Below are 26,805 nucleotides of genomic sequence, written 5' to 3'. Positions count from 1 at the left end.
CATACAAGCAGATTTGATATTTCAAAAAATGGAAGTCTTCATTGATAAAAACAAAACTGTGCGAGAGAAGCTTTAACATTACAGGAATAAAAACACACAATGATTTCCATTTAATTAAAAAGTGATAGAAGCATAGGCAAGGTAAGGGGTAAGGTTACAGGAACTGGATCTCAGACTAAAAATACCTCAATGATGGTTTTGATTTGAGCAAAAATCACCACTCAAGACAGTTACAACAGTCTCATTTAAAACATCCCCCAAACCCTAAAACCCAGATAGATTTAGATTTTGCTCCTCATTAAATCATTCATAATTAATGTATAAGTAATTAAGGCCTTTGAGTACTTATTAAGTTGACGTTTAATTCTAATTACATGAAATCCTCAGTCTTAAAGATGGTCTCATTTTGAATATTGCTGAATATCTTGACGCCTGCAGCGCAGCCACTGGTGTATGAAGAGAATAGCAGGCTTACCTTGTCTTCCTGGTCACTCTCTGTGTCACACTGCAAAAAAAAAAAAGAAAAGAAAAAGAAAAAAAAGACAAGGAAGAAATTAGGAGAAATGCTTTCAGGCTCTTTGTTTATATAAAACCTGCTCATAAAATGAGTGCCAGATTTTAATTCAAAAGCAACTTATTGCACATTCACAGCCACAGTAAACAAATATTATCAAGCCAGTTCATTAGAACATGCGAGAGCACGTTCGCCGTGAGAGGCTGCAGCCTCGTTAATGCCAAACCCCGTGAACTGCGAGATTCAGACAAGTCCAATCCCACTTCCACAACGAGACTTGCTGCTCGAGGCCGGGAATGGCACAACGACAAAGAGGAGGAAGGAACTTTGCGATGGAGGGAAGGAGAGAGAAAAAAAAAAGTGGCTGGATTTCATTTTTTCGTTCCAATTTCAATTTCAAGGTCCACTTAATTCTTTATCAACTAATTAGCGCAATGCTGGGTGACTGGCGGCCCTCAACGCTGTGCATATGGCTGAGGCGCACAGAAGCACTGGAGTCGGTAATGAAGAAGGCACTGGGGGTGGAGAGATTGTGGGTAGGGGGCCTGGCACAGTGTGTGGGTAGGAGTGAACTGGTGGGGTTGGGGTGGGGGGGATTGTTGGGTGGCGATTAAAGCAGGAGTGAAGGAAGGAAGGAGAAGGAGGGAGAGATGATTGACAGCCTAGGGAGTGAGCAACAGAAGGCCATGCCTGTTATTTTTCCCCCCTTTATCTCCTTTAACTCAAAAGGTAGCTGGCTGGCTCTGAGGCTGATCTGCTTCTCAGGCTGGATGGTGAAGAAGAAGAAAAAAAATAAGCGGGAGGTGTGGGGGGGGAACCCTGCGAGCTCAGCAGGAGCATTGCATCCAATTTACAGGCCTGTCCCACACGGCCCCAGGGGCCGCCCGCGGCACACTGCCATGATGGTCAGCTCCAGCAGCTCATAAATTATGCAGAGGCAATAAACGCACTGGGCAAACACTCCACAGACGCTCTCCTGCTCCATTTCTGTCTCGCTCTTTTGCTATCACCCGCAGCATTCTCCCCACCCCACATTTTTTTAAAGAGGCATGCAGAGGACCTGCAGCCCCCGCGGCCTGTCAGAGCTGACGGAATAAATGTGGATAATGACAGCTAAGTGCAGATCATCATTACGCGTTAGCAGGGTTGTCATGATCCGAGAGATTCTGACCTGATACTGATAACGAGCACAAAACTTGATGGTTCGTAACAGGCTCAGATTTTCTGAACGCGCTCAGCTGTTTCTAATAAAGATCCAAAAAAAAAAAATGTAATCGAGAGCATAAAAATATTTCCACTGTGCTAATCGCTGTAGTGAGTAGCAGACAAGTCAGCAGAAATTTAGATAAAAATGACCTTGAAAGTGCTGTTTTACTGTTGAAAAATAAATCAGTTAGCATTAAAGGGGCAAGATTATGTATTTTCCACACACAGAGTAGCACAATTAAGTAACTATGCTACCTTCACTTGTTAGAAAAATGCTATATATATCAAATATGACTTAAAAGAAATTTGACTTTGTAATTTAACACTTTGGAATTGGGTCTCTGTCTCTTTAAAGAGTCCTGCTCTTTCTGAAGTCATCACAACATCCTCTATTAACATTTTCACCAGCGCTTCACTAAAAAGTAGTCTGCATGATGAGCTCAGCAGACGCTCAGTTCCACCAAGTGTTTTCTAATTGCTGTTGGCTAGTCTGAAGGAGCAGAATGGGAGAGGGCTGCTCTGTGAGTTGGAAACTAGGAAACTGTAGCTTTGAGGAGGAGCTGCGCCTTGAAGGCAGCGGTTATTCCACCCAAGCACAGCTGAATGGTTGCCATGGGAGATTATAGGATTTCTCAAACATGCATGAAAGAATCAAAGCAACATTCCAGGTATGTTCTTGATGAGGCAATAACATTATATAATGAAGCTCATAATAGAACCCTCTAATAACCTTGAAGGCTATTAACTTAAATCAGTTTTTCAATTAGTTGGAAAAAATATTTCTTAGGTGTAAACAAGCAGTACCGGCCATCATCACAAATTTCTTTATTATTAGAGATTAGTGATTTCATATTTTAGTATTATTTTTTAATCTGAGAATCTTTCTGCTGCTGGCCGTTTCATAACAACAAATCATACAACATAGAGAAGGAGCCATAGCAACAAAAATGGTTTTGGAGTTAAGAATATTGCTTATTTTGTTAATATATGGTTTTGATTAAATTTTGATTAATGAATTACAGACTCTGTAATTGACAGGATTAAAAAATTAAAGGTAAAATGTAAAGGTAATTTTGTTTATATAGCACATTTTCAGCAACAAGGCAATAATAAGTGCTTAAATCAAAGTCTGTTACTCATTTATAGTTTAAAAGTACTTTTTTAGGACTAAACATTCTAGTTTTTTTAGTGAAGACTGGCAAACATTAAAAGAAGAGTGGTAAAAGCTGGACTGAAACTCTGGCAATTTCTGACACGACATCTTTGCTAGATGAGCTACATGTCCGTACATTTGGACAGTGTACTTATTGCTATGAAATCAATGACTCCTATGGTATGAAAGCAGAAATTCTGATTTCCATGTTGCAGGTCTTGCTCAGTTATTTCCATTTTTTTCATAAAAAAACAACTTTGTGTCTTATCACCTTATCCTACAGTAGGATAAGGTGTAGGATATTCCTACACCTGAAATGTTTAAGAACAACTTAAAGAAATGTGTGTGTTGTTTTCCCTTCACCGGCACAGTACAAATATGCAAATATCTCACCATATTTAACACTTTTCTCAAATTTTCTCTCAAGTTAAGATCTTCACACATCATACTTCACTCTATCTCGGCACATCGCTATCACAGCTGAAAAAAACCCCAAATAAAAGTTTTTTTTTTAACTATGCATGCTCCATAGGCAAAATACCTCAGAACAATCCTTTTGCCCTGGCTGCTTTAAACAAAGTCTTTTCTCAGGCTGTAGCTATCACATTATGGAAGTTTTAATCTCCAAGCACCTGCTCACTGTTTTATTATTCTAAGTCATGTATCAAGTTGAGAAGATTCAACTGCAGTTTACAGTGGACCCCCCAACCCACTTCCCCTGCCTAGTCACAGTTCAGTATTCAATGATTCACCTATTTCCAAATCTTTATATAGAATGTGACTCCCAACTATTTGAGAAAATTCTGCATATTTGCAGATTTGTTTTTGGAGAGCTTATCTGAAACATTCGAAAGCAAATGCTACTAGATAGCTGAAATGTCTCACCTACTTGACATCACAAAGCAGCGAAACCAGGAGCACCATTCACTTTCTTTGGAGCTGATTGGTAAAACCCCCAAAAGTCAAGATAAGGAAAACTGTAAATGTTACCTTTTGAGGAACGATCTACAGGCAGCTTCTGTTATTACATCTAGAAATTAGTGATCAGTCCCTGAATCTTTGTGTAGTGATGGACTCTGACCTGAACATTCAGTCACATAAAGAGAGTTAAAAAGCAGGCCTTCGACCACTTGAAAAACATTTCTAGCACTAGAAGACAATATCACAGCAAGATCTAGAGAAACTCATCTATGTACTTAGTCGCATTGATTACTGCAACAATGCCTTCACAAGTCTGCCTGGCTCTCTGTAGGTCAGAGAACTTACTTTAAAATACTCATTGTACTGTAGTTAACAAACCACTGAATATATCAAACTTCCACACCACTCAGGTCTTCTGGTTCTGGTCTGCTCTGCATCTCCAGAACCAGAACCAAACATGGGGAAGCAGCATTCAGCTTCTATGCGCCACAAATCTGGAACAAACTTCCATTGATGGATTCGGTGCTTGGCAACAAATAGGTGTGTCTCCTTACTGTGTCTTTTATATCGCCTCCCATGCCGGGCTAGCTAATGCAGCAGCAGTCAAGATTAGTTCCCATCAGATCTTCCTGTATGTGACATCAGTAGGGAGAACTCGCTCATTAGCTCCTTCTTTTATTTCCGTACAACACACACACTGAAAACACCCGGCGAGCAAAAGGGTTTAAATAATGGACATCATTTTAGTTTCTTCCACTGCGTTGTGATCCACAAAAACATGTCTTCTGTTTTTCTATCATGTTTTTTTTCCCCCTCCTTCCTTTCTCTACTCTCTCGCTGTGCAGCCAATTGCTTTGATTGCCAAGATAGAAGCCGGCTGGAATGACTTGCCCTTGCTTGTGAAGCAAATGGAACATGCTAATGGAACTCATCGTATTACCCGATGCAAAAGTGCCATAGCTCATTACTTTAAGATAAAAGGATATCATTGTAGACGGCAAGCAGAATTGACTTTCTGTGCTGCGACTTGATGATGATTTAATCAACTGCTCTCTTTCACTTCTCATCCCCGCGCCTGTCGCTTTCGCAGGTGCCACTAAACGAAGCACTCACACGGCTACTGGGGGGAGAGAAAAGAAAAAAGAAATTGCTGTCATTACTTTCTTCCCTGCGAATAGAGGTATGCAAATTTCCCAGAGCGACAAAGGTTGGCAAAAAGAAAAAAAAAAGAAAAGAAAAACTTAATAAAATGGAAATACCTTTATAACGAGGAAAGTAAAAAATCCTGAGATCAGACCTGACAGGCGAGGGCAGGCAATTCGATCGTCCTTTCACCGCGCACAGCAAAGCCGCCTTGAACTCACCGCTCAAGCGGAGGGCGGAAAGCAACAAATAATAATACCTCTAAAAAGATAAAAACACATTTTGGGCGCATAAGCGAGTCAGAGCTGTCACTCACTGATAAGTGATCAGAGTGAACTAATGCGATCCCCCATGCAAAATGTAGCCTTAGGCAGGCGGGAGCAGAAGCTCTGCATATGTGGGATTTTTGATTTTTTTTTTACTTCTTAGCAATTCTTTCACCAGAAACAGATTGAAGACTAGCAGAGGTTATCGGCGTAACACGCAAAAGTAACTTAGAAGTTGGATATGATTTAAAAGATTACCATAGTTTGTGATTACCATAGTTTGTGACCCTTTCCCCCTTTGAGGGAAAGGGTAACAATTGGATATTACCTGACCAGATCTATAATCACCAAAATGGCAATAAAAATAATATCTATCTATATAATAATAATAATTATAATACATTTTATTTGTAACGCACCTTACATTTCAAAGAAATCTCAAAGTGCTACAGAGACGAAAATAGATTATAAAACTTACAATAAAACATACAATAATACATCTCACACCAAATGGTAGATAGATACATTAATTACATAATTACATTCAGGTAGACTTTCTTATTGTGTTTCTGGTTTCCTCCAACAGTCCAAAAACATTATTTTAGTTGGTCTCTCTAAATTGGCTTTAGGTATGAGTGTGTGGATGGTTGGTTGTGTTGCCCATAGCGCTAAATGGACTTGTGGGTATAGACAATGGTTTACTGCTGCTTACCTTGTGTCATTTTCCTTCCACTTCACAATTATGCAGTACTTTGTGTAGGTCTATCACATAAGGCCACAATTACAAGCGTTGAAATTTGCGCTTGCAATATCACAAATTTTAAAAAGTTTAAGGGGAATCATTACTTCTCTGTAACCGGGGACTCGTCAAAGCAGCAGTGATGTACAGTAAGGAACCCGCCAGTCCCAGGAGACGGCCGACAAGGAAAAATGATACTCTATCCAGGCCCGGCGCTATTTGCACAGCACCCCCATTATACCGTACAACTAAAACCCAAGTGTTTAGTTTAAGTAACACAGGAATGTCAAACATTAGCTTCAGCTCTAAGAGCTGTTGATGTTGGCTCGCATCCGGAACACTTCTGATTGCTCCTCTGCTTTCACTCAGGCCTCTCTTTTGGCTGAGGGCTCTTACAAATTTCCCTACACTCTGTCCAAGCAGAGAGCCTTTTGTTTATATTGGTCTGAAAGTAGGAGTAAATTATTCTTGCACTAAATCCTCTCCAGCTGAGTGTAATACTGGCCCAGTAGAGGGGAAACGAGCGGGTTGGGAGGTGAGGAGGGGAACCCAAGGAGCCACGGGCTGAATCCTAAATGGCGCAGCCGCAGTGAGCTTGCCAAAGTCTGGCATAGTTACCCGCAGAAAAATGTTTGTACTAAAGAGGTAACCACATCACACAGGCATGCGTGCAAGGCAAAGCATGCCATGCTCTCTTGGCCAATATAAGCCTTTGGAAATCTCCCGCTTCACAAATGCTAACAGATGTTTAGCAATTTAGGGGGGGAAAAACATGATGTGACAGCGGCAATTTTTAATGTCAAAAGAGCGAGACTTATAATTCTCTATCTGTTGTTTGCATCCTTATCAGATGTCTGTAATGGATTATTTTCTTAAAAGGGCAGAATTATGTATTTTTCAGGCAAATAGAAGCCTTCAGTTGTTATAAAAATGCTATATGTCAAAAAGAAAAATTGACTTCGTAATTTAACTCGTTGAAATTGCACCTCTGGCTTTTTAAAACCTCCACCTTCAGGCAGTCATCACAACATCGCTCCTCTATCAACCCTTTATCAATGATTTTTTTATATCATTGTTGCACTAAAAAGTAGCTCATATAAAAAGCTCAGCAGATGCACAGATCCACCAGATGTTTGCTAATTGCTGCTGGCTAGTCTGAAGGAGCTGAATAGGGGAGTCAGAGGGAGCTTGGAAACTGCATCTGCCTGGAAGGCGATGCTCGGTCCACCCTGGCGTTTTTGCACAGCTGAATGGTTGCCATGGGAGATAAAAGGATTTCTCAAACATGCATGAAAGAATCAAGGCAGGTATGTTTTTGATGAGAGAATAACATTATAACATAATGTACAGCTCCAAAGAGTCAATTTTAACATGATACTGCTCATTCAAGAAGTGAATGTGCAGTGGTTGCATTAAATGACATTAGCCCAGGGTTATTGTTACTGGCTCACCGCAGCCTTAGAATTAATTACGGCTGATGGGGGGGCTTCGTTAAGGCGCCACCAGTCCACAGAGTGTGGTTTGTGTTTATCAACCTGAGCCAGGTTGTCCTGCAGGATGGCTGCAGGGGCTAACGCCTATATAGACACCAATCTGCCTCCGTGCCTGAAGAGTGGGACAGACAGCATGAAGGATGGCAGCCACCGCCGGGGTCAGCTCTGACGGCGCCAATTTGATGTGCTGTCGTGAAGAGCCCCCTCATTCCCTCCTTCCTGATATAGCTGAGCGTCCTGATGGTTTTCTGATGCAAACAGTCGCATGGCAAAATGCTTCTCCCCCGTTTTTCCTCCTCCTCCTCCAGTGCTTCTTCCATCCATCTGCTGCTGGGGCTTGGGCGCCGCCGACCGCCTGCCTGTCACAGCGTGCGTGGAAATTAGCTGGGGAGGAGGCGCTCGCTTGTGCTAATTACATTTTAATCATTGGAAATGTGTTGGCAAATCAAGCCTTGATTGCCATCTTGGAGCCCAGCGCTCCTCTCTGCAGGTTGGGGATGAGTGCGGGGACGGTTTGCGGGGGCCTAGGATGCATCCGAGCCCAGACCTGCCAAGTTGGAAACCTCTTCCTCCAGCATGGCTTGATATGGCGCCGTGCCTGGCCTACCGCTGGGTGAAGAGGTCTGCCACATTATTCATGGGGAATAGAGAGAGAGAGAGAGGCCGGGATGGTAAAATGGAGATCTGTGCCATGCATGTTTCCCAAATTCCCCCCACTCACACCTCCCACATCCATCCATCCATCTCTCCTCTCCTAACTCACTCCCTCTTTCACACCAGCACATCTCAGTCTGTCAGCCCCACCAGTGTGAATTAAGGAACAACAAATAGAGCTGGGAGGGAGAAGACGAGTGAGCTTAAGGACTGGATTGAATTTGCTCCCAAAAACAAGAACTTAGAACAAAATTATGTCACTTTAAATGTATTCAGATTATTTAATTATTATGAACAATTTTCACATTCAGCATGTGGTCCAATGATAGTAGGGTTGTAAGCATCCAGATGTATACCAAAGAGGTGCTAATAACAATAACTGCGCTTCCATTACAAATTAGCGCAAGTCTTTGTTTACATTCTGCTAATGACGAAAAAACACAATCTTGCAATTTCAGTGTTCACAATAAATAAGAAATTAAATTAAAATCACATGTGAATAAGCTTGTTCACATCATAAGTCATTAAAATCACTGCTATGATGTATGAAAACACTTATATGAGGTATACATATTTATAATTCAATCATGGCGCTAGCGCTCATCATCCATCAGAGAAGACGCTGGCGTCTTTTGACTCGTGTGATAGTAAAAAAAGTGTTTCTGTTGCAGTTTTGCAAAATGTCTTCTTCACTCAGTAACAACTTAAGTACCAAATAGTGGTCTGCGTGACCTATCAGTGTGAATAGTGTGTTCACCGATTGGAAAAAGATTTGGGTTTTAGAGTTAACAGATGATTACCAGCTGGTTTCTTGCTGCATGTCTTCAGCAAAGGTGGAAATAAATGTGCCATAAATGGTTAGTGACGTCTACGTTCAGGGAGTGGAAGCAAATTCAACATGACACCAAGGAAGCATTAAAGTAAGGAAGGTTTTGTGGGGCTGACACTAAACATCTAGTTTCTACAGCAACTGTTTTATGTCAAAAATGTGGTAGGAAAGTGTAGATCTTAAAAGAAATACCAAACACACCTTGAGTGTTTCAGAGGTTCATACGGTGACACACTGACAGAGTCCCGTATGGTTAATGTTTCTCTACAAGCCAAATGCTTCATTGGGTCTAAGCAGACTTCTGCCTGAATACAACTTGCTAAGACCACTAAGCAGGCCAACATCTGGCTATAATTTCCTTTCAAATGTAAATCTTTATCCAGAACATATCTAACTTAAATACAAACTTTGGAGAAAAGAAGCAAGAAACAAAACCTTCTGTCAAATAATACATTCATGGTCTGTGGCCTCTGGTTTCTATAGTCTTAAACACTCACATTTCCGATTTAACTACAGAAGGGGGCTAAATCAACTCTGAATGTTTTCCAGATCATTTTCAATGAACGGCTTTCTTCCACTGATCCCAAATTCTTCCAACATATTTTTTTTATAACTGTTTAATGTGTCTTCAATAATGTATAATAATGTATAATGTATAAGCCAGGCAAAAGAAATTTCTAAGAGACCTCAGCCAAAAGAAGCAAGAATTTCAAATAGTTTTTAAAGCTAGGATGAAAAAAATACTTTACGGTCAAAGACTGCTTCATTAGAATTGGATTGATGTGGATTAAATAAATAGGACGATATGACATTTATCTCTGCTCTTGGCGGTACAGCCAATCAGCACCAAGGATAACGAATGGAGCTCAACCATTAGTATGCAAAGTATCATTGCGCCAAGTTATGTCGCAGCTGCATTTTCTTTTGAATATTTTTTGATATGCTTTATGAAAAACATCCACAAATATTTGGGAGTTACGTTCCACAGAAAAATCCACAAATACGGGAATCCACATGTCACAATGTTTTTGAATGATCTAGGTCCCAAAAAAAGTGATTGGTAACAAATCTGCAACTTCACAAATAAGAAAGCAAAGTACTGACAATCCACACTGGAAAGGGCAGGACTTGATGTTGGTGGACACATAACGTGGCCAGAACCTCCAACGATAGTCAGGGTTAGGGTTAGGGATAGGGTTAGGGTTGGTTAGGGTTGGGTCGAGTACATAAAGCGACAAACCTAAATTTAAGTGACTCAAGAAAAAGCAATGAAATAAGCAGCCAAAGAAACCAAAGAAAACCATCTCTGGCTAACGAGTCTAAAGTTAGCATTTGTTTTGTAGCTTATGTTTTACTATTTCTTTTACAGAAATGTGGACTCAAATTAACCAGCTCAAAATCTGAAATACTTTTCCAAGGCCAACCTTCACTGAACATAAATTCTTTCATACCCAGTGTGAAATCTTTATTCAACAGGTGAAAAACAACAGATTGCATTTTCAATGCTTTTTGACACTTTAAACCACCTTAGACAGAAACAAAAGCAAAAAGCACAACATAGAGATCTGTCAAACCTGGACTGAGTTACCCTACAGTAAATTGTAAAACCTTCACTTCTTTGGGGAGAACAAATCTTAGTTTTCCCAAAAAAAATAATGTTAAAATATTGTCTTGTTCATCTCCTTTTATGATTTAGGATGTTAACTGAGTAAATACAAAAAAAAAACATATTCTAATTTAAGACCTATGCAAGAAGCACAAGAGCGAAATATGGTCGATAACAGTAAATGTCTCTGAATGCTTGCTCAGATTTATCCCCTTTTTGTTTTATAGGTTTTTTTGGCTCTAGTAGCCTTTATTTGAGAGTGCTATATCAGGAAAGTAGGGTAATGAGAGAGGGAAGACATGTGGCAAAGGTCAAGAGGTCAGGAATTGAACCTGCGACAGCCGCGTTGAGGACTAAGGCCTCCCTTATGTGGGTTGTACTTAACCCCTGCGCCACCACAGCACCCCCAGATTTATCCCCTTGAGTGAGGGTGGGGTATCATAAGATATTGTTGCAATACTGGCACTAAAACGATCCAATTGCATGGGATTATCATCAATGCTCCTATTATTTTCAATGATCCCATGTGACGTATCACTAATATGGTTGGAAACTGTACGAAAACCACAAAATAACTACTACCTCTTACATCTACCATTAGCTACAACATTTGTGGTTTATTTTCACTGGAAGTATGCCCTGTAAAGGCTACGACCCTCTGCTGTCAAAAAACATAAACCTCCTCTGCTGCTGCTCCCTCTCCTCCCCTCCCTGCTCTCTCCGCTCTGACTCATAGCTGAGGGGGGAGAAAAACATCAGGATTAGGTTCTGTGCCTCTAATCACTTAACTCCTCACACCTGATGGCACACTATTAACTTTGACTGTCTCCAGTGACCCCGCGGGTCGTTGCCCATCACATCAAGTTTTTATTAGGGAATTTTCCTCATCATTAGCCATGGCCTGGAAACGAGCCATTAATATTCATACTGGCAAACCAAAATGAGGTCCCACTGATTTTCCATCATCCAGGCTATCCGCGCAGCTGCTGCCGTTAACAATTACCGCAATGCTGCACATTTGCCACGTATCATTACAGAGCTCCATAGAGTTTTTTTCCTCCTCCTTCTTCTTCTCCTCGTGCCGCCATGATGAGAAGGAGAGCAAGGTGGAGGAAGAATGCTGTGAGGCTTGTAGCCAGCTAGGCAGCTGTCTGAGAGAAAGTGGTTCTTCTCTGCCAACAATCTGCCCGGGAGTAATGCCTATACCGGCGGCACCGTCGGAGCTAACAACCCCTGCAGGCTCTGCCAGGTACACAGCTGATATATGCAAAGCTCCCTTTGCTCTCACATTAAAGAACATGCTGTATAAGAGTCTGGCAGAAAGGAAAGTCTCGCTTTGAAGAGGTCAGAAATCTTGTACAGGACGCCGCCGTATCTGGAGATCAGGCACGGCTTCAGTTAGAGAGCAAAGCTTTTACTTCCACATCTCACCGGATGTTTCACAAAGTAGGTAAAATTCAACACCGTGCTGTGTGTACCTTCAAGAATGGCTCGGGATTAGCAAGTTAGATCTGTTCAATGGCTTAACACAAATAGTGAAATGATCAATTATTTGGCAGCGGAATCATATAAAAGCATCTCAGATTGACAGACAATGGTTCAAAGATAATAGCTATGCAAAACTTTGTCAATTTTGAGCTAATATTAAAAAAAAAATTCACAATTGCAGTGTTTCCATTAAATAACACAATTGAAATCACGCACGAATATGTTTGTTCACACAGTATGTCATTAAAAACTACTTCCTGTCATTGGTTTTTTGTGGTTTGTGCCAGTGGCAGTGCATGTTACAAAAATGAAGGCAGTTCTGAAGGGTCCAATTTGGCCCAACCAAAGTGTGTGGTCAGTATTATTTTATCAAAGAAGTCAGTTGTGACTCGAAGGAAATGCACCTTAGGGTTCCATAGTGGTGGCTTATGTTGGCACATATTACAATGACAATCCTCTCATGTGTTACCACAGCAGTAACACATGAAAGCACCCAATAAGTTGCTTCCCTACAGTATTGTCCCAGACAGTCCTGCTGATAAGACTGACATTTTCTTCTACAATTTCAGCAGCCCGTAGAGGAACTGATCAGACACAGGTAGCCGACTTCGTCTATGTCAGAAACTGGTAACGCCCTGACAAGCACACATACCACAAAGTCACTTTCCACTGTTAACAGAAGGCAAAGATGTCTTATGACAGATAAACTCAAGCTGAGTTTGAACGCAAATAAAACAAGGAAATTATATCTGCAAGTGAAATATATAATTTCTAGAGCTAATAAATGGGACCACGCCCTGCATTCAGTTACAGATGAGGGTGTTTACCCTGAATGGTCACTTAGGTTTCACGTGATATTTTCTGCTGGCGTTGGAAGCGTTTGTTTGGGAAGTGTTCAGTTACCTGGGTGTGAAAATTGGTTCTTGGACGGATTGCGTAGTTGACAAGTTTTGAGTAGAACGAGGACATGAGGCGAGATGCTAAAACAGATGCAGGCTCTTCAGCACTGTCTCCCAAATAATTAGAGCTGCAGTGACAAAAACACTTTGTTATCCTCCTGCTATGATTTGCTAGCTGTCACCGCGTACATCTGAGTCGCCTCATTATACAGAAAGTAGTCAAATAAAAAGCCGACACGGCACACTCTTGTCAAGCTTCTGTCTGCCACACATGCAAACAAGCGAAGATGAATAAACATTAGCTGTTGTCGAGGGCTGGTCTTTGAGCCGCCAGGCTCGCAAAGATCCGCTTTGTACAAAATAAAAATATTTAATCTGAAAGACTGTTGTGAGGCAAAATGAAATTAAAAGGAACCCATGCTAACTGCTAAAACAAATTACACACAGCACGCTAAATTACATTTACTCCTCCATCAGCGAGATCAAACGAGCCTAGTTTGACTCTCCTGCGCTAATGATTTCCTGCATTCACCTCCTTTTTCATCCCAGGGGTGTTAATAAACACTCAGTCTGCTTTTTTGTGTTTTTTTTTGTTTGTTTGTTTGGTTTATTTATACATTTTCCAGCTTTTCTCTCCTCACCCTGCCCCCCCCACCCATCTACTCCCTGGTTCTCTTTGCCCATGCCGGTGGTAGGCCGGCTGAAGCAGATGGATCTAATGTAATCCCACGGACAGCGGGCTCCTGAAAAATGTGCTCAATTAAAGCGGGATGAGCCCAGTGGGAGCATCCCTGGTGGGACGTGAGGTGACTGACATGGTCTTTTGGTTAGGATTAATTAGCATGTTAAGTAGTACAGGATGATAGCGAGCTGAAAGCTACAGACCCGACATTTAACATCTATCAGCTCACACTATCAGCACCACAAAGGTTCTAACCAGGACAGCCTCATGCAGTGTTCAGACTATTTATTCTCCGCACAAAGGCTTGCAAGTATGTAATCGAAGCATTTTAGAGGACAGTGCGCAGCTTCCAACATGTTTTACGTACACCAGTATTATTGAGAAAATTGCGACAGAAATAAGCATGAAAAGCGTTGTTGACATTACAACAGGGTCCTAAATTATACTTTTTGAAATAATGTGTTTTTTTCTGTTGCTGTTCAGCAGTAAATTGTCAGCAGGAGAAGCATACCAAGTTATTACAGGATGACAGCCATAATCGTGGCTAACCTCAGCCTAAAGTGAAGGATCTCTCGGAGCTGACCAAGCCTGAGGACTGAGAAGGAACAGCTCACTTTGTTTAATGTTAGGATTAAAGCAAGATGTGTACATCCATGCTAATTACACACACAAAAACCCAGAACTGTGTTCTTTGAAAGATGTATTTTTGGCTTATTTCAATGTATCGAATCAGAATATTTTGGCTGTAATAGAATATTTACACTTAACAAAAATTCTTCAAAAAAAGTTTAGATATGTTAGATTTTTAACCGGAGAAGAATGCACTCAAGATTCATTTACAAAACCCATTGAAGTTGCCCAGTAGCTCCACCAACAAGCTTTGAAAGCGATGCTAACTTCACCAGTTGGTGCCTGCCAGTCATCCAAACATCTCAAGAACTACTTCCTTTGTATCTTCAAAATCAGTCCTCATCACAGACACAAGGAGTCAATCAAAAACATGCACTTTCATATCCAGGAAAGTGGACATTTTATATTAAAATATCTTTTGTACACCAACCCCAACTTGTGGTGAAAAATGCATGCCATACAAAGAAGTACAAACAAATTAGCATGAAATTTGAATTCATTTCCCACACACATAAATTAAACTATTGGTGAGAATCAGGGACCTGCACTTTATGAACCAACTCTTCACAAACTAGCGTCTGCTATAGAGGAGATGATGAAACACCTAAAGAGAACAGAAACTCTTTGGAAGGCTGGCCTCTTGTGGGTGTGTGAGGTTAGCCATCATGTGGCGCAGCAACATTTTTCTAGGCCACTGGTTACATCCACACTGCTATCTTGTGAGCAATCTTTCTGAAGAAGCAGCTGTGTTCCAATAAAAACCTCACCTCCACTCCGGAGCGCCCAAGCCAACGGAGTGCATGGCTTCCAACATAGTTTAAGAAAAGCCCTTCTATTAGCTTCCCACATGGAAGAACCAGAAGAGAAAGTCAAAATCACTGGAGTATTTTGTCAGCTGTAATTGCTCTCCGATTATATGATCAAATATGACATAACAGGCCATTTTGTTGTCCAGACAGACTGGCTTTGATCAAGCTGAGGCAGAATGTGGTTTGAATTAGAGGCCCCGCAATGATGTATGCTTCTTGTCATGACAAGGATAACAGTGAGGTCAGCAGACCAAGAACCACCCACCCCCACCCCATACCGGGGAGCAATAGTGGCCTTAGATCCATCGCTGATGTCTCCTCTCGTCTCTCTGGTCACTGCAAGCCAAGGCATGGAGAAGACAGAGAACTGAGCTGACAGTTAAAACAGCAGAGAGGAGGACAAGATTGAACCATCTGGTGACAAAAATAAAAGTGATAAAAAGGATTTGACTGCTTCATTCTATCAATTGCCAAGTTACAAGCAAGAAATATGAGCTTACCAGCTTTATATTATTGGAGTTGGCAAAATTAGGTATTTATTTTTAGCTCGTTAAGGTAACGATAACCTGTTAGAGCCTTCGTTAGTTTTGCTGGTACAAATGACTGAAAGTGTTCTGGAGAAATGTCAAGGGTTCAGATTAGGTCTTTCATTGTGTTCCACTCCGGCTCTGGACTCTTCTTTCTTTCATGTGGGAAATTATCCAGATTCACCTCAATTTTTATTAAATTTTTTTTAATTACAGCCAATAGTGACACAGTGTGGCATTATCTAAAATTACACCAGTCAAACGCAATATGATAAACAACTACTCGAGAAAAGTTAGCCTTCCCGTGTTTACTCTGTAGACTCCAGCACAGAATGGACTATTATGGTCATCAACCCACCGGTGAAAACATCCATTGGTGAAAAATAAAATAAGAGATGTAAATTTTTTGAAGTAATTATGAGTTTTGGTGTATCACAAACAGCATTTTTTTAGGTAATAGGAAAATTGCAACATATTTAGGCCACCGTGTTAAACTAGCTGTGGATCTTTTTAAAACGCTGATTTACATGGAATGGTGTTCTTTTTTCATTTAATATTACAGGTATCAAAGAGAAATTCAATATCAGGGGGTAAAAGCTTTACTCTGATTCGAAGGTTTGATATTAGCCACCAAATTGATCAACACATTTCTAACCTACTTCAATTATTCCAGCCAACTAATAATAGTTTTTTCATTCAAAACTGACCATATGTATTTTTTAGCATTTGTTATATATACATATATATGAATTGTACATTGTGACAACTGTAAACTGCATATCCAAACAAATTCTTCAACGTTTAGAGATACGCACAATTTATATCAGCAAAACACTATAAGATTTGTAGAAGATATTTCAGAGCAGCATTTATCTGCTCTGAAAACTGCTGCTCTGGGATCTTTTCAGCGTGCTATTGTTTCATGTGGACAATGTCACGGTTAAAGTTCGCCTCGCTGCGACGATGTGCTGTGATGAAGTTGATAGACCATTCATCACTTAAGCACGCAGCCAAGGTCAGAGACCGCTCCCTGGAGGACAGCATGCTGCATCATACATTAACAGCAAGTGTTCAAGGAAAATTAGAATGACTTTGAACAAGCTCATTTTAACCCAGCGTGTCCCCTGTTGGGAGAACAGCGACCAGAAAAAAAAAAAGCTACTTAGCAAAGATGCCCCTGTGAACACAGAGACACATTTTACCCCAGCAGTTGGGTACAATTGTCTGACTTTTCCTGATCATCTGCTGGGGGATATCAATGGCATCCTGGGCCGGGCATAGCGTGTACTCTCTCCAAGTCGCCCCCATCTCCACCCACCATCCCATCCCAGGCCCTGCTCCACGCTGGGCTTTCTCTGAGGATACCACCATCTGTGCTTCCCCCCTCAAGTTGGTAAACTGGCAAAGGAGGCAGAAGAATCCTGCCTCTGATTTGGGCGTTTGGCCCGCGGGGTTGAAGTAGGAGGAGGGTGGCTGTGGTGCGCCGAGAGACGCTCCCCGGTGGTTCACAGAGCCACTCCATAACACTTTCCTCATGAGCGCTCCTCCGGAGGGCTGCTGGAATGTCTCTGAGCCATCTGGGGAGAAGTGGAGCGTGGCGGGGAGCAGCTGGACGCTTACAGCTGCTATTTAAGCCCTGGCAGCAGAGCTCCCTATCAGTCAGTCTGCAGGAAACATGGGAGACAGCCGAGCAGAACCAAACAGTCCGCACAAGTCCCGCTCCACTCTGGTGAAGAGAAGGCTGCAGGTACAGAGCCAGGAATGCTCCAGCCTGTTTTAGATTAAAGACGTGAAATGTGGTTTGTGAAAAAATTTACATGAAATATTATCTAAAACATAGAGATAAATTTGATCGGAGTCAGACAGAGAGGTAGGTCACATTACTCTGCAAATCAGGCTTGGATAACAGCACCTCTCTATTAAAAGTAAATAATCTTGGGTGGTTCAATGAAAACAAACTAGAGACAGGGAGAGTTTAATGCTTTACCACCACAACATCAATATGTGCAAAGGGCAGCTTAAAAGCAATATTTATTTGGTAAGTAGGTATATTTCAAATGTTATTCATCATCTCAGTGTTTTAATAATACGGCTAGTCGGATGGACTTTAACTGACATTGATGCCAACACCTCATATAGATCTTGGATGCTAAGATGTCTGGATAAAAGAAAGTAATGAGCTCAAGGTTACCGTTAGCCTTTCAGACCGGTTTAATATTTTGTCCAGAGGAAACCCCAATTCAGTTAGACTGCTGAACAAAATTTACAGCCCTGACGAAAGGAAACCTTGTCAAGATAATCAGGAGAAATCAGAAACCACCAAAGGTCAAGCCGATTCTTAACTGGAATATTGTTGAGTACCAGTTTTGTAATCTCTACCAAGCTACTAAGAAAAAAGCTCTTGGACATAATTTTACCATTTTCAAGCTAAAATAAAATTTGGACCTACATCCTTGGTCAATGAAAAGGTCTTTTGAAGAAAAGTTTCGTGATCAGAAGAAGAAAAGAATGATCTCTGTGACCTCGATGGAAAGAAATATATTTGTAGACGCCAATTCTATGACCTATGAACGTCAGCTAAATGTTCTGCTGCCAGTGGTATTGCACTGCACAGAGGGTATTAAAAAAACGATAATAATAGTAAGTTAGACAGCTGAAACTTGGACACAGTTTGGTGTCCAGTGGGACAATGATCCCAAAAACCTATTAATGCTGCTTTTGAAATGGATAAAGCAGGCTAAAATTAAGAGTGTTTTCACAACTAATAGTCCAATAGACTCGATTGGGTTGGGGACTAAAATGAGAACATTTGTTACATTGTCAGCTGGTGAGGTTTGCTTTCACACTGCATCGTGTCAATGAACCAAACCCCTTAAAAAACCTATTCCTCCCCACACATGTGGTGGCACTGCACCAAGAACCACTGTAGGAAATTGACCCAACTAATTTCTTTACAAAATGTAAGCAAAAATGGAGTGGTGTCAGAATTTGGGTATTGTAAGAAATCTCTTTTGCCTTTGGTAAATGGACCAAACACAAGCCATTTGTTGCGCTAGCTCACACGTTTGTTTTGGTTGTTTTTACCCAGAATTCCCTATGCTACAGACGGCTTCCCACTTTTGGCACCGTCTCTGGCCTGCTTGCATCCACATATGCATTCAAACTGCACTAGAGTTCATTTCAACCAAACAGAGACCCAGGTTTGTTGGCGGACCAGAATTTGCTCTTGTGGTCCCCAATCAGAGTTCAATTGCAAACTACAATTTGATTAAAGTAGACCAAAGAGGGCTGGTGTGAATGGACCTTCAGTTTCCAGAATGGTTCCAAATTCAAAGCTTCTTCAATGGACTATGTTTTAATGTCAAGTTCATGGAAGATAACCAATGAGCTATAATATTTCTAAAAAGAAGTGGTCAATAACCCAGCAGGAGAGATGAAACAAAAAATGTCTCTGCATTTTGTTAATAAAAGTGTATCCAAATATTTAGCAAAAATAAATGTATAATATATAATTAAATCTGTATATATGTTTCTAAAAAATTACCAAAGCTGCACTCCAATCCACTCACATCCATGTTGACAAACAATGCTGTATATATCCAGTCAGCCTGGGAAGCCTTTTGATATGAGATACATACATTGTGAGAAAATTATACCATCTGTCTGAAAATCAGCCGTGAGAAAACCAATCATCATCATCATGTTTGCACCAAAAAATGCAAAGCTCCAAACAAAGGGAGGAAAAAACAAACCAGAAGAAAAGAATCATTTCAATGAGATCAGAGCCTGTGGCTCCAGTCTGAAAGGTGCTTCAAAATGAAAAGAATCTTGCAGCTAAAACAGAGTTTTAACTTTCAGTAGAACAGGCACACAAGAATTTTGCCCCGGCAACTTGAGAAAGAAAGAGTTGAATTCTCAGAAAATGTCAATTGGCCCCTCAAGACTCCATGTGAGGTTTTCTCACAAAGCTCTACAAGTCCTGATTCCTGTGTTGATCCCAGCAGCTCAACCTCCCCCTCCTCCCCATCCCCCCACGTGAAGCTATGGGAAAAAAACTGCTTGTCAAGAGAGCATTAATTAAAGTGTTAAAGGTAAAAGAAGTATTGACTTCCTTTTTCTCTGCAACCTCTCCTTCCACCGGCAGCCGGCAAACCGCACTGCCCCCAGAGGTAACGTCTTCCACTCGCTCAAACCCAGGAGCTAAGTGGAAGAAAAGCCCCACTAAGACCAATTAAGGCCTTCACTAGGAGACTGAAAGGAAGACAAATGGAGGCAGAAGGCCCGATTACAAGAAACCTTTGTACAGATGTAAAGCAATTAGAGCGGTCTCAGGGGCCAGACAGTGCGGTACCTGAGAGTCATGGATCCTACAGCCCAGTCGAAAGTCAGAACAATCCCTCTTTTCTGTTTAGGGCCCCAGTCAGGCTGTATATTAGTGTCATATATCAGCCGATAGGGCTGATATTGGTTTCTCTAGTTCAGGGAAGAGGCAGCGGCCTGCCAAGGAGGGTCACTCCACCCTCCATTATCCGTCTGCTGGGAGAACAGGGGCTCTATTATCCTTTCTGACGGGGCCTTTTGGAGAAAACAAGGCCAGATAGGAAGTGTGGAAGCTCTCAGCTGTCTCCTTCCATCATGGCAGCTTGTAACACAGGTCATTCTGATAGAAGCTGGAGCAATTATACCGCACTGATTACTAGTCAGAGCACATTTAATCAGTCCAGTATTATGGCCTCTGCACTGGGATAAAGGTACGTAGCTGAAGTCCAAAGGCCATCAGTGTAAAGATCTATAGGGAGATGTGTACAGTGCCTACCAAAAAGTATTCACACCCCTGGAACTCTTTCCAATTTTTGTTTTTGTCAGCACAAATTTCAGCTTATTTAACTAAGAGTGAGTGAATAGTATTTAGAACTACCATTGCTGCAATTACAGCTGATTTTTTTTTTTTTTTACCAAATCCTTTTGTCAGAATAGTTCAGTCTCAGCACTGGATACATAGTGTCTGTGAGTATCGATTCAAAGGTCTTGAATCTTCTGAATCTTGAATCAAACTGGATTAAGATCTTGACTTTGACTGGGCCATTTAGCAAGGAAATGTGATCTATATCATTACTTTATACCTCTGGATTCCGTTTAAGGTCGTTCTGATGCAAGGTGAACCTCAGCCCAATAAGTCTTCCAGAATTGTATTTTGCTACATCGATCTTCCCGTCAACACTGACCATAATGAGCCTTTGGTTGACGAGGACCACCAGAATGATGCTGGCCCAGAGGTAAGCTCTCACACACTTTTAGCTAATCCTTTCATTGAAGCAGGGAAGAGTAAAGTGACAGAAACAAACAAATAAATAAATAAAAATAAGTGACATCTGAGAGGGTGTTTTCCACATCTGGAGACACCTTAAGTCATGAAAGATCCTTCTTGAAAAGGCAAACAAGCAAATGTGACTGCACAAAAACTGCTGATGTGCAAAAGTAGGTTGCATTTCATATTGAAATGTTCATTTGACAAAGGGACTGTCATTTTTAAGCAAATACAACATGGTGCATATTTTAAATGAAAGAGTTTATTTCCTAACTTATTGGGAGTCACTTAGAGAATCGATAAGGAATCAAATTACATATTTTTGTAAAAGTTTTGTACTGCCGCTTTACTCCTGAAAAGTAAAGAAATTGTTGTTTTTCTAAAAATCTTTATAATTTACTTGTCCCTAAAGATATTATTGATAGCCATAGCAAAAAGGTTACAGGCAGGGTTACAATGTGCAGAGAGTAGGAAATTGATTGATAATGGAAATTTATGTCATCAGCCTGATCCACAATTAACTAAAGCAAAAACCCTTCTCATGACCTGAAATTATGAAATAATTTTGACAAATGGAGGCCTGATCTATAATGACCTTTTTTTCCCCCTCTTCCTCCAAGACGTGGCCAGCTGAAGCCCTCATTATTTATGGGAGGCTTTAAAAAGTAGGTATAGGAGAATGAATGTGTGCTTGTCAGTGTGTGTAATGGGGCTAATAATGGCATCCTATGCGCTGCATAATGAACCCCCACCCACACAGAGAAGCTATCTCTTCCGCCGCTTTGACAAGCAGCATGTTCTTCGGCAGAAACCCCTCGCTTTACAACCCAGCGCCGCCGTAAACTCTGGAGTCGGCAAAGGATAAAACCTATTTGGGAAAGTACTTCTGCAGGTGCTTCAGCCATTTGTCTGCACCCTCATTTGCAGATGCTTAACACCATCCAAATGAACACAAACAGATTTCCTGTCTGTTAAATGTTACTTCGAGAGGTGATTTAAAAGGACTCAAAAATGCCTACTTTGTCGAAACGGATCTGTATTTTAAATTTAACGACCTAAAGACAGCCCCGGAGAAAACTTGGTGTGACTAAGTGCAGGAGCCATAAATGTGACTATGAGCTGAATAGTAAAATATACGTGCGGCTGCTTGGAATTGCCAAGCGCAGTAAATCTGCACAGCGGTGCCTAGCATGATTTGAGAGCCGAAGAAACCCATTTGACTTCACAGTTCAAGCTTGATGAAGTCCCTGGATGCTCCTGGTTATAGACTTAAGCAGATGGCCAAGTACTTGGCACGAGAAAAGAGCTGCGCTGAATATCTTCTTGGCAAATCTACGAGCACACGGAGAATGTTAATACCAAACACTCGGTTTAAAAACATCAACAAAAAAACACAGCTTGTCGGAACACGTACATACAAAGTAAGACAGAAACCAGTGAATCTCATATAATAATGAGAGCATCTATACACATAGCACTTCCCCATTTCGTTTCAGTTCTGAATTTTATTTTACAATAATAACAGAGTGAAACAGGCAGACAAGGCTCTGATTTCAATTAGGTTTGATACAGTAAGCAATAAATATTTTTTCACATCACCAAAACCTGCTTGTTCTGACATTTCATAGTGAGAGGATACACATACAAGAGTATTTTAGCAGTATTTATTTTTCTCTTTTTTATGTAGTCATAAAATAATACATATACAGAGTAGGATTAAATAAGAACCTGCTTCTTTCTACTTTCTTCCAGAAGTTTTCTGTTATTACTTCTTTTTTTTTTAGATTGGCATTACTTCTTTTGGTTTATTCAATTAAATATGTATAATGTTGTTCTGTTTGGTTCCATGTCCAAAACAAAATCAATGGATCAAAAATAAAAAATACTCACAGAATCTCCACAATGCTGAAAATTTAAAGCCACTGGCCACACTTATTGTAACACTACTACAACACATTTTACGTGCAACCTTTAAACCAGAAATCAACATGTCACGGTGAGTTTTTCAATTAATTCTTGTTGTAAATCGATACCTGATGAGGACAAATCCAAACCCTTCCAAAAACAAGCTTCCACACAGGCCTACCTCTGGTGACATCACAAAAGGTGCACAGTCTTGTTTTTTTCCTGCTTTATTTGCCTGTTTTCAATCAAATCCTACAGTGGCCCAGAAGGGTAAATAAATTCAACAGTTGCAACGCAACAACAAAAACCACCATGACAAAAAAGAGGCCACAATAGAAGTTTTACTAGCAAGTTTATGACTACATTAATTTTAGCTAGGTTTATGGTAATTATTGGAAACTATGATGTAGAAACAATGATATCTCAGCAATAATCCAAAAAACAAGATGCACGTTATACTTCAAGCATTCAGAGCTGATTTTCTTTATTAGGCCCACCCAACTTACATCTACAATGAGAGAACAGACTTGGACCGCATTATCAATTTTTCAACTCATCATTTACAAATAATTCATCAATTTAGGTTTTCTGTGTTGGAAAATCTTTCCAGGTTATTCTCTCTATAAAAAGTCAACAGTCACCTTAGATGATCAGTTTGAAAGCATACGAGTTTGTTATTCTAAGCTCAAAATGGAGAAAGCCAACAAGTCGTGACTCATTTACAAGGAACCACTCAGCATCTCTAAAACAGAACTTATTTTCCTCTTGGAGACGGTTGACAATCTGTGCACATCCGACTGTTCCACTGCAGGAAATACGGTTTCTCATTAGAAGTTTTATAACTCACGTCTGTACTCCAGTTGGTGCATGATAGATATATTTTGCTGCATCCTCGTGTTCTCTTAGACAGCACTAACAGCTTAAAAATCAGAAATAGATCTGTCCGCGAAGTTCTTATTGAAATTGTGCTATTGTGCTAAGCTAACCTGGTCTTTTCTACCGTTATCTGACTTGTTTCTTTGTCCAGGTCAATCGAAACATATCATAACATCAAATAAGGCAAAGTACAATTGTTCTGAGGGAATTTAGTCATAAGGACATTTCAAAGTGTTTTACTCTAAAGCCTAATTCACCCAATCACATTCAAACACTGATATGCAGCTCCGAAGGCAACTTGAGGTTAAGTGTGTTACCCAGGGACACATAGCCTGGTCAATGTCTTCCTACACAATTGGAGGATAGTTGTTGACATCGCAGTCAATCTTCTGGCAAATTTCATGCACCGAAAAATTATTTGAATAAATAGTTTCGCAATAGCTGAGGTTCCAGATCCTCTGTACGAAGCAAACCGTAGAACAAGAGGTTGGTTTGGGACACACCGAGGTGTGGCAGAAGAAAGCTGGAATCAAACCTACAGCTTTTTGATTGCAAGACAACTACTTTTCCCAATTAGCCACTGTTGCTTGAAGTGATCAATAAGACCTTCTGGTATGGCATATGTATCACAGTGGTTGAAGACTATGTAAAATACCCCCCAAAGGAAAACTGAAGAATAAATTTGTTCAAAAATGTCTGGATATGTTTAGCTGATGTTTTAGCTTTTACTGTTGGCTTAACAATTCTCCATCGTATTACAGAACACATATTTGTTTTATCTGTGGCACAGTGTCAAGTCTCAAAGTTCTGTGAACGCACTGTTCTCAAGTAAAACCCAATAATCATCTGAGGACTTGGAAATGAGATTGTAAGATTCTGGCTTATACATGAAAAAAAACAGACTGATACTAATCCAAATGATGCTTGCCTCTCTGTGGAACTGTTTATTGTTTGCTTTATTACTGATAAGAAACAGATTGTTGTTCTAGATCCTCTTAGGCATAATATAAAATTTACATTTACTTTATGCACATATTCCCAAATATAAACGATGTATAACCATAACTTTCAATATTTAAAGTAGAAAAACTGGTAAAACAAACCCTCAATGGGCTTTCTCTCTTGATAGTCACTGAAGGAAAAAAAAAAAACATCTAAGAACCTGAAAAGACATGAAAGTTATATCAAGGACGTTGTATCCAAGCGTTAGATTGCTTTCACACCGGGTGATTAGCTTCATCCATGCTAATTACAATGAATGGAAACTAATTAAGAGAAACTATGTGTCAGCTAAAGAGGATTTGGGGCTTTGTCCATCTTATATCATCATTTGCGAGGCAATACTCACCAGTTAGCTCCTCTGTAACGTATGCATAACCAGCCAGGGCAACAAACGTCTAGCGCACGTACAAAGACACGTAAGTGCGATTTGTGCATCGGGCGCAAAACTTAATAGGCAGAGCAATTAAACGCTCGGCTAGTTGAACAGGAAAATGCGATTCCTGATGATTCCCAAGGGAAGAGTTTTCAACTAAATGAAGAGAGCGGCGTGTTTGAGAACAGACTTCCTTCAGTTCTCTCATTCGCCTCAGTCGGACGTCCAAATAATATCTGTGCTGCTGGTGTGAAGCTATTAGACAGCTCCAGCAGGACAGGGAAAATGGCAATTATCTAGGCTGTAGTGGCAGTTCCTCCTGCCAGGTCTTCCACCAGCTGCCTCTAACTGATTATATCTGGAGGCCGGAGAAGTCGAGCCAGACTGGGGCCCCAGCTCAAAACTGCTGAGCTGTTACAACTGCTTCCATCTGACCCGACTGAGGCTTTTTTCCCCCTTCCAAACACACAGAAATGTAATTCGGCTAGGAGGACAGGAATGATGCTAACCAAAAAGATGAAAGCCTTCATGTGAATGGAGCACACCTGTGAAAGTAAGTAGCTAAGAGTGAGAATAAGCTCCAAATTGTTCAAGTGACAGATTGATGTCTTAGTGCAAAACACACACAAAAAAAATGGTGTCATAATGTGGGTCTGCAACATTTTGATTTGAACCCAGAATAAGACGATGCATACGTTCAGTCCTACATCTTCTTATTATGAAGACTCTTATTATGAAGAAATAAAGGAAGTTGTTCTCAGGATGCAGTGACTTGAGTATGGCATCAAAAAAAGAAACTAAAAATGTTACAGCTGTTTTTAAGTGCTGTGATCTCTGTTAGTCAGTACTGATTATGGCACAGTTTCAAAATGAGAAATGGATCTGTCTGCAAAGGTATTATTGGAATTGTGTTATTGTGCTAAGCTAACCTGTTTTTTTCTCTCATTATCTGATTACTAAAGGAAAACGTTTTGTTTCACTTTAAGATTACAAAGTGACACAATCTCTCACACATTGTTAGTTGGTGACTTCTGCCATTTGTGGTATCGCTACATGTTAAAAAACAAAAAAACAACCACATATTTTAATTTGGATTAAATAGTCGAAGCACAGATCAAATCCAATTTCAATGTGTTAAATTACAACGTCAAATCTCATTTAAATCATATTTGATTTTTAAAACAACTAAAGCTAACATAGTTATTAGACTGTGCTACAAAATCGCACTATGTGCCTAGAAAATACATAATACTGCCCCTTTAAGTCTTCCATTCTGCTGAGATATTGACAGGTGTCCATTGTGGGACAAAAAGCCAGGAGCCAGTAAAGCAGAAGCGCTACAGATGCTAGTCTGAACACAAACACTTAGCGTACCTTAGGCTCTGTCTGGCTTCATTGGAAAAGCCCGAGCTTATAATTAGCCACAATCAGAGCCCAATGACAATACTTCTCCAATGGCTTGTTTTCCTAACCTCTGCGAGACCTCAGGCAGAGGTCCACTTACCCTGTCAGAACCAGCCCACAGCCTGAAATGAAAACACTGGAATCAGTCATTCCACTGCAGCGCCGCTGATTAAATGTGCAGAGTGTAGAGTGCAATTTGCTAAATTACAAGTATTTTGCACATGTAAATATACTTTAATTACAGCAATTAAAGAAGATTATGGGAGATTGGCAGATGGGGAATGTAATGTTGTTTTAATTAGAGTTTGAATGCACTGTAACACAAACAGAATGTTAACCCTTCAGAAAAGAATGGGCTGTTAGGCGCTGACAAATTGT

At 40.5% G+C, this 26,805-nt stretch overlaps 1 protein-coding gene across 14 annotated transcripts in view; it reads right to left on the bottom strand.

Annotated features, from left to right (window-relative positions):
• The window catches only part of auts2 (AUTS2, activator of transcription and developmental regulator), a 346,673-nt gene that overhangs the window by 121,169 nt on the left and 198,699 nt on the right, over window positions 1-26,805 (bottom strand). For 13 of the 14 annotated variants that reach the window (XM_023342134.1, XM_023342133.1, XM_023342141.1 and 10 more), the window contains one exon: window positions 476-505. The exons of the other annotated variant lie outside the window; for it this stretch is intronic. In XM_023342134.1, coding sequence (XP_023197902.1) covers window positions 476-505 — 30 coding nt within the window. The remainder of the gene's footprint in view (window positions 1-475; window positions 506-26,805) is intronic. 14 annotated transcript variants of the gene reach the window in all.

This window comes from Xiphophorus maculatus, chromosome 11 (genome assembly GCF_002775205.1).
Source record: "Xiphophorus maculatus strain JP 163 A chromosome 11, X_maculatus-5.0-male, whole genome shotgun sequence".
In the NCBI taxonomy this organism is placed as follows: Eukaryota; Metazoa; Chordata; class Actinopteri; order Cyprinodontiformes; family Poeciliidae; genus Xiphophorus; species Xiphophorus maculatus.
Note: the sequence above shows the minus strand (reverse complement) of the source record. Positions and strands in the feature narration are given on the sequence as shown.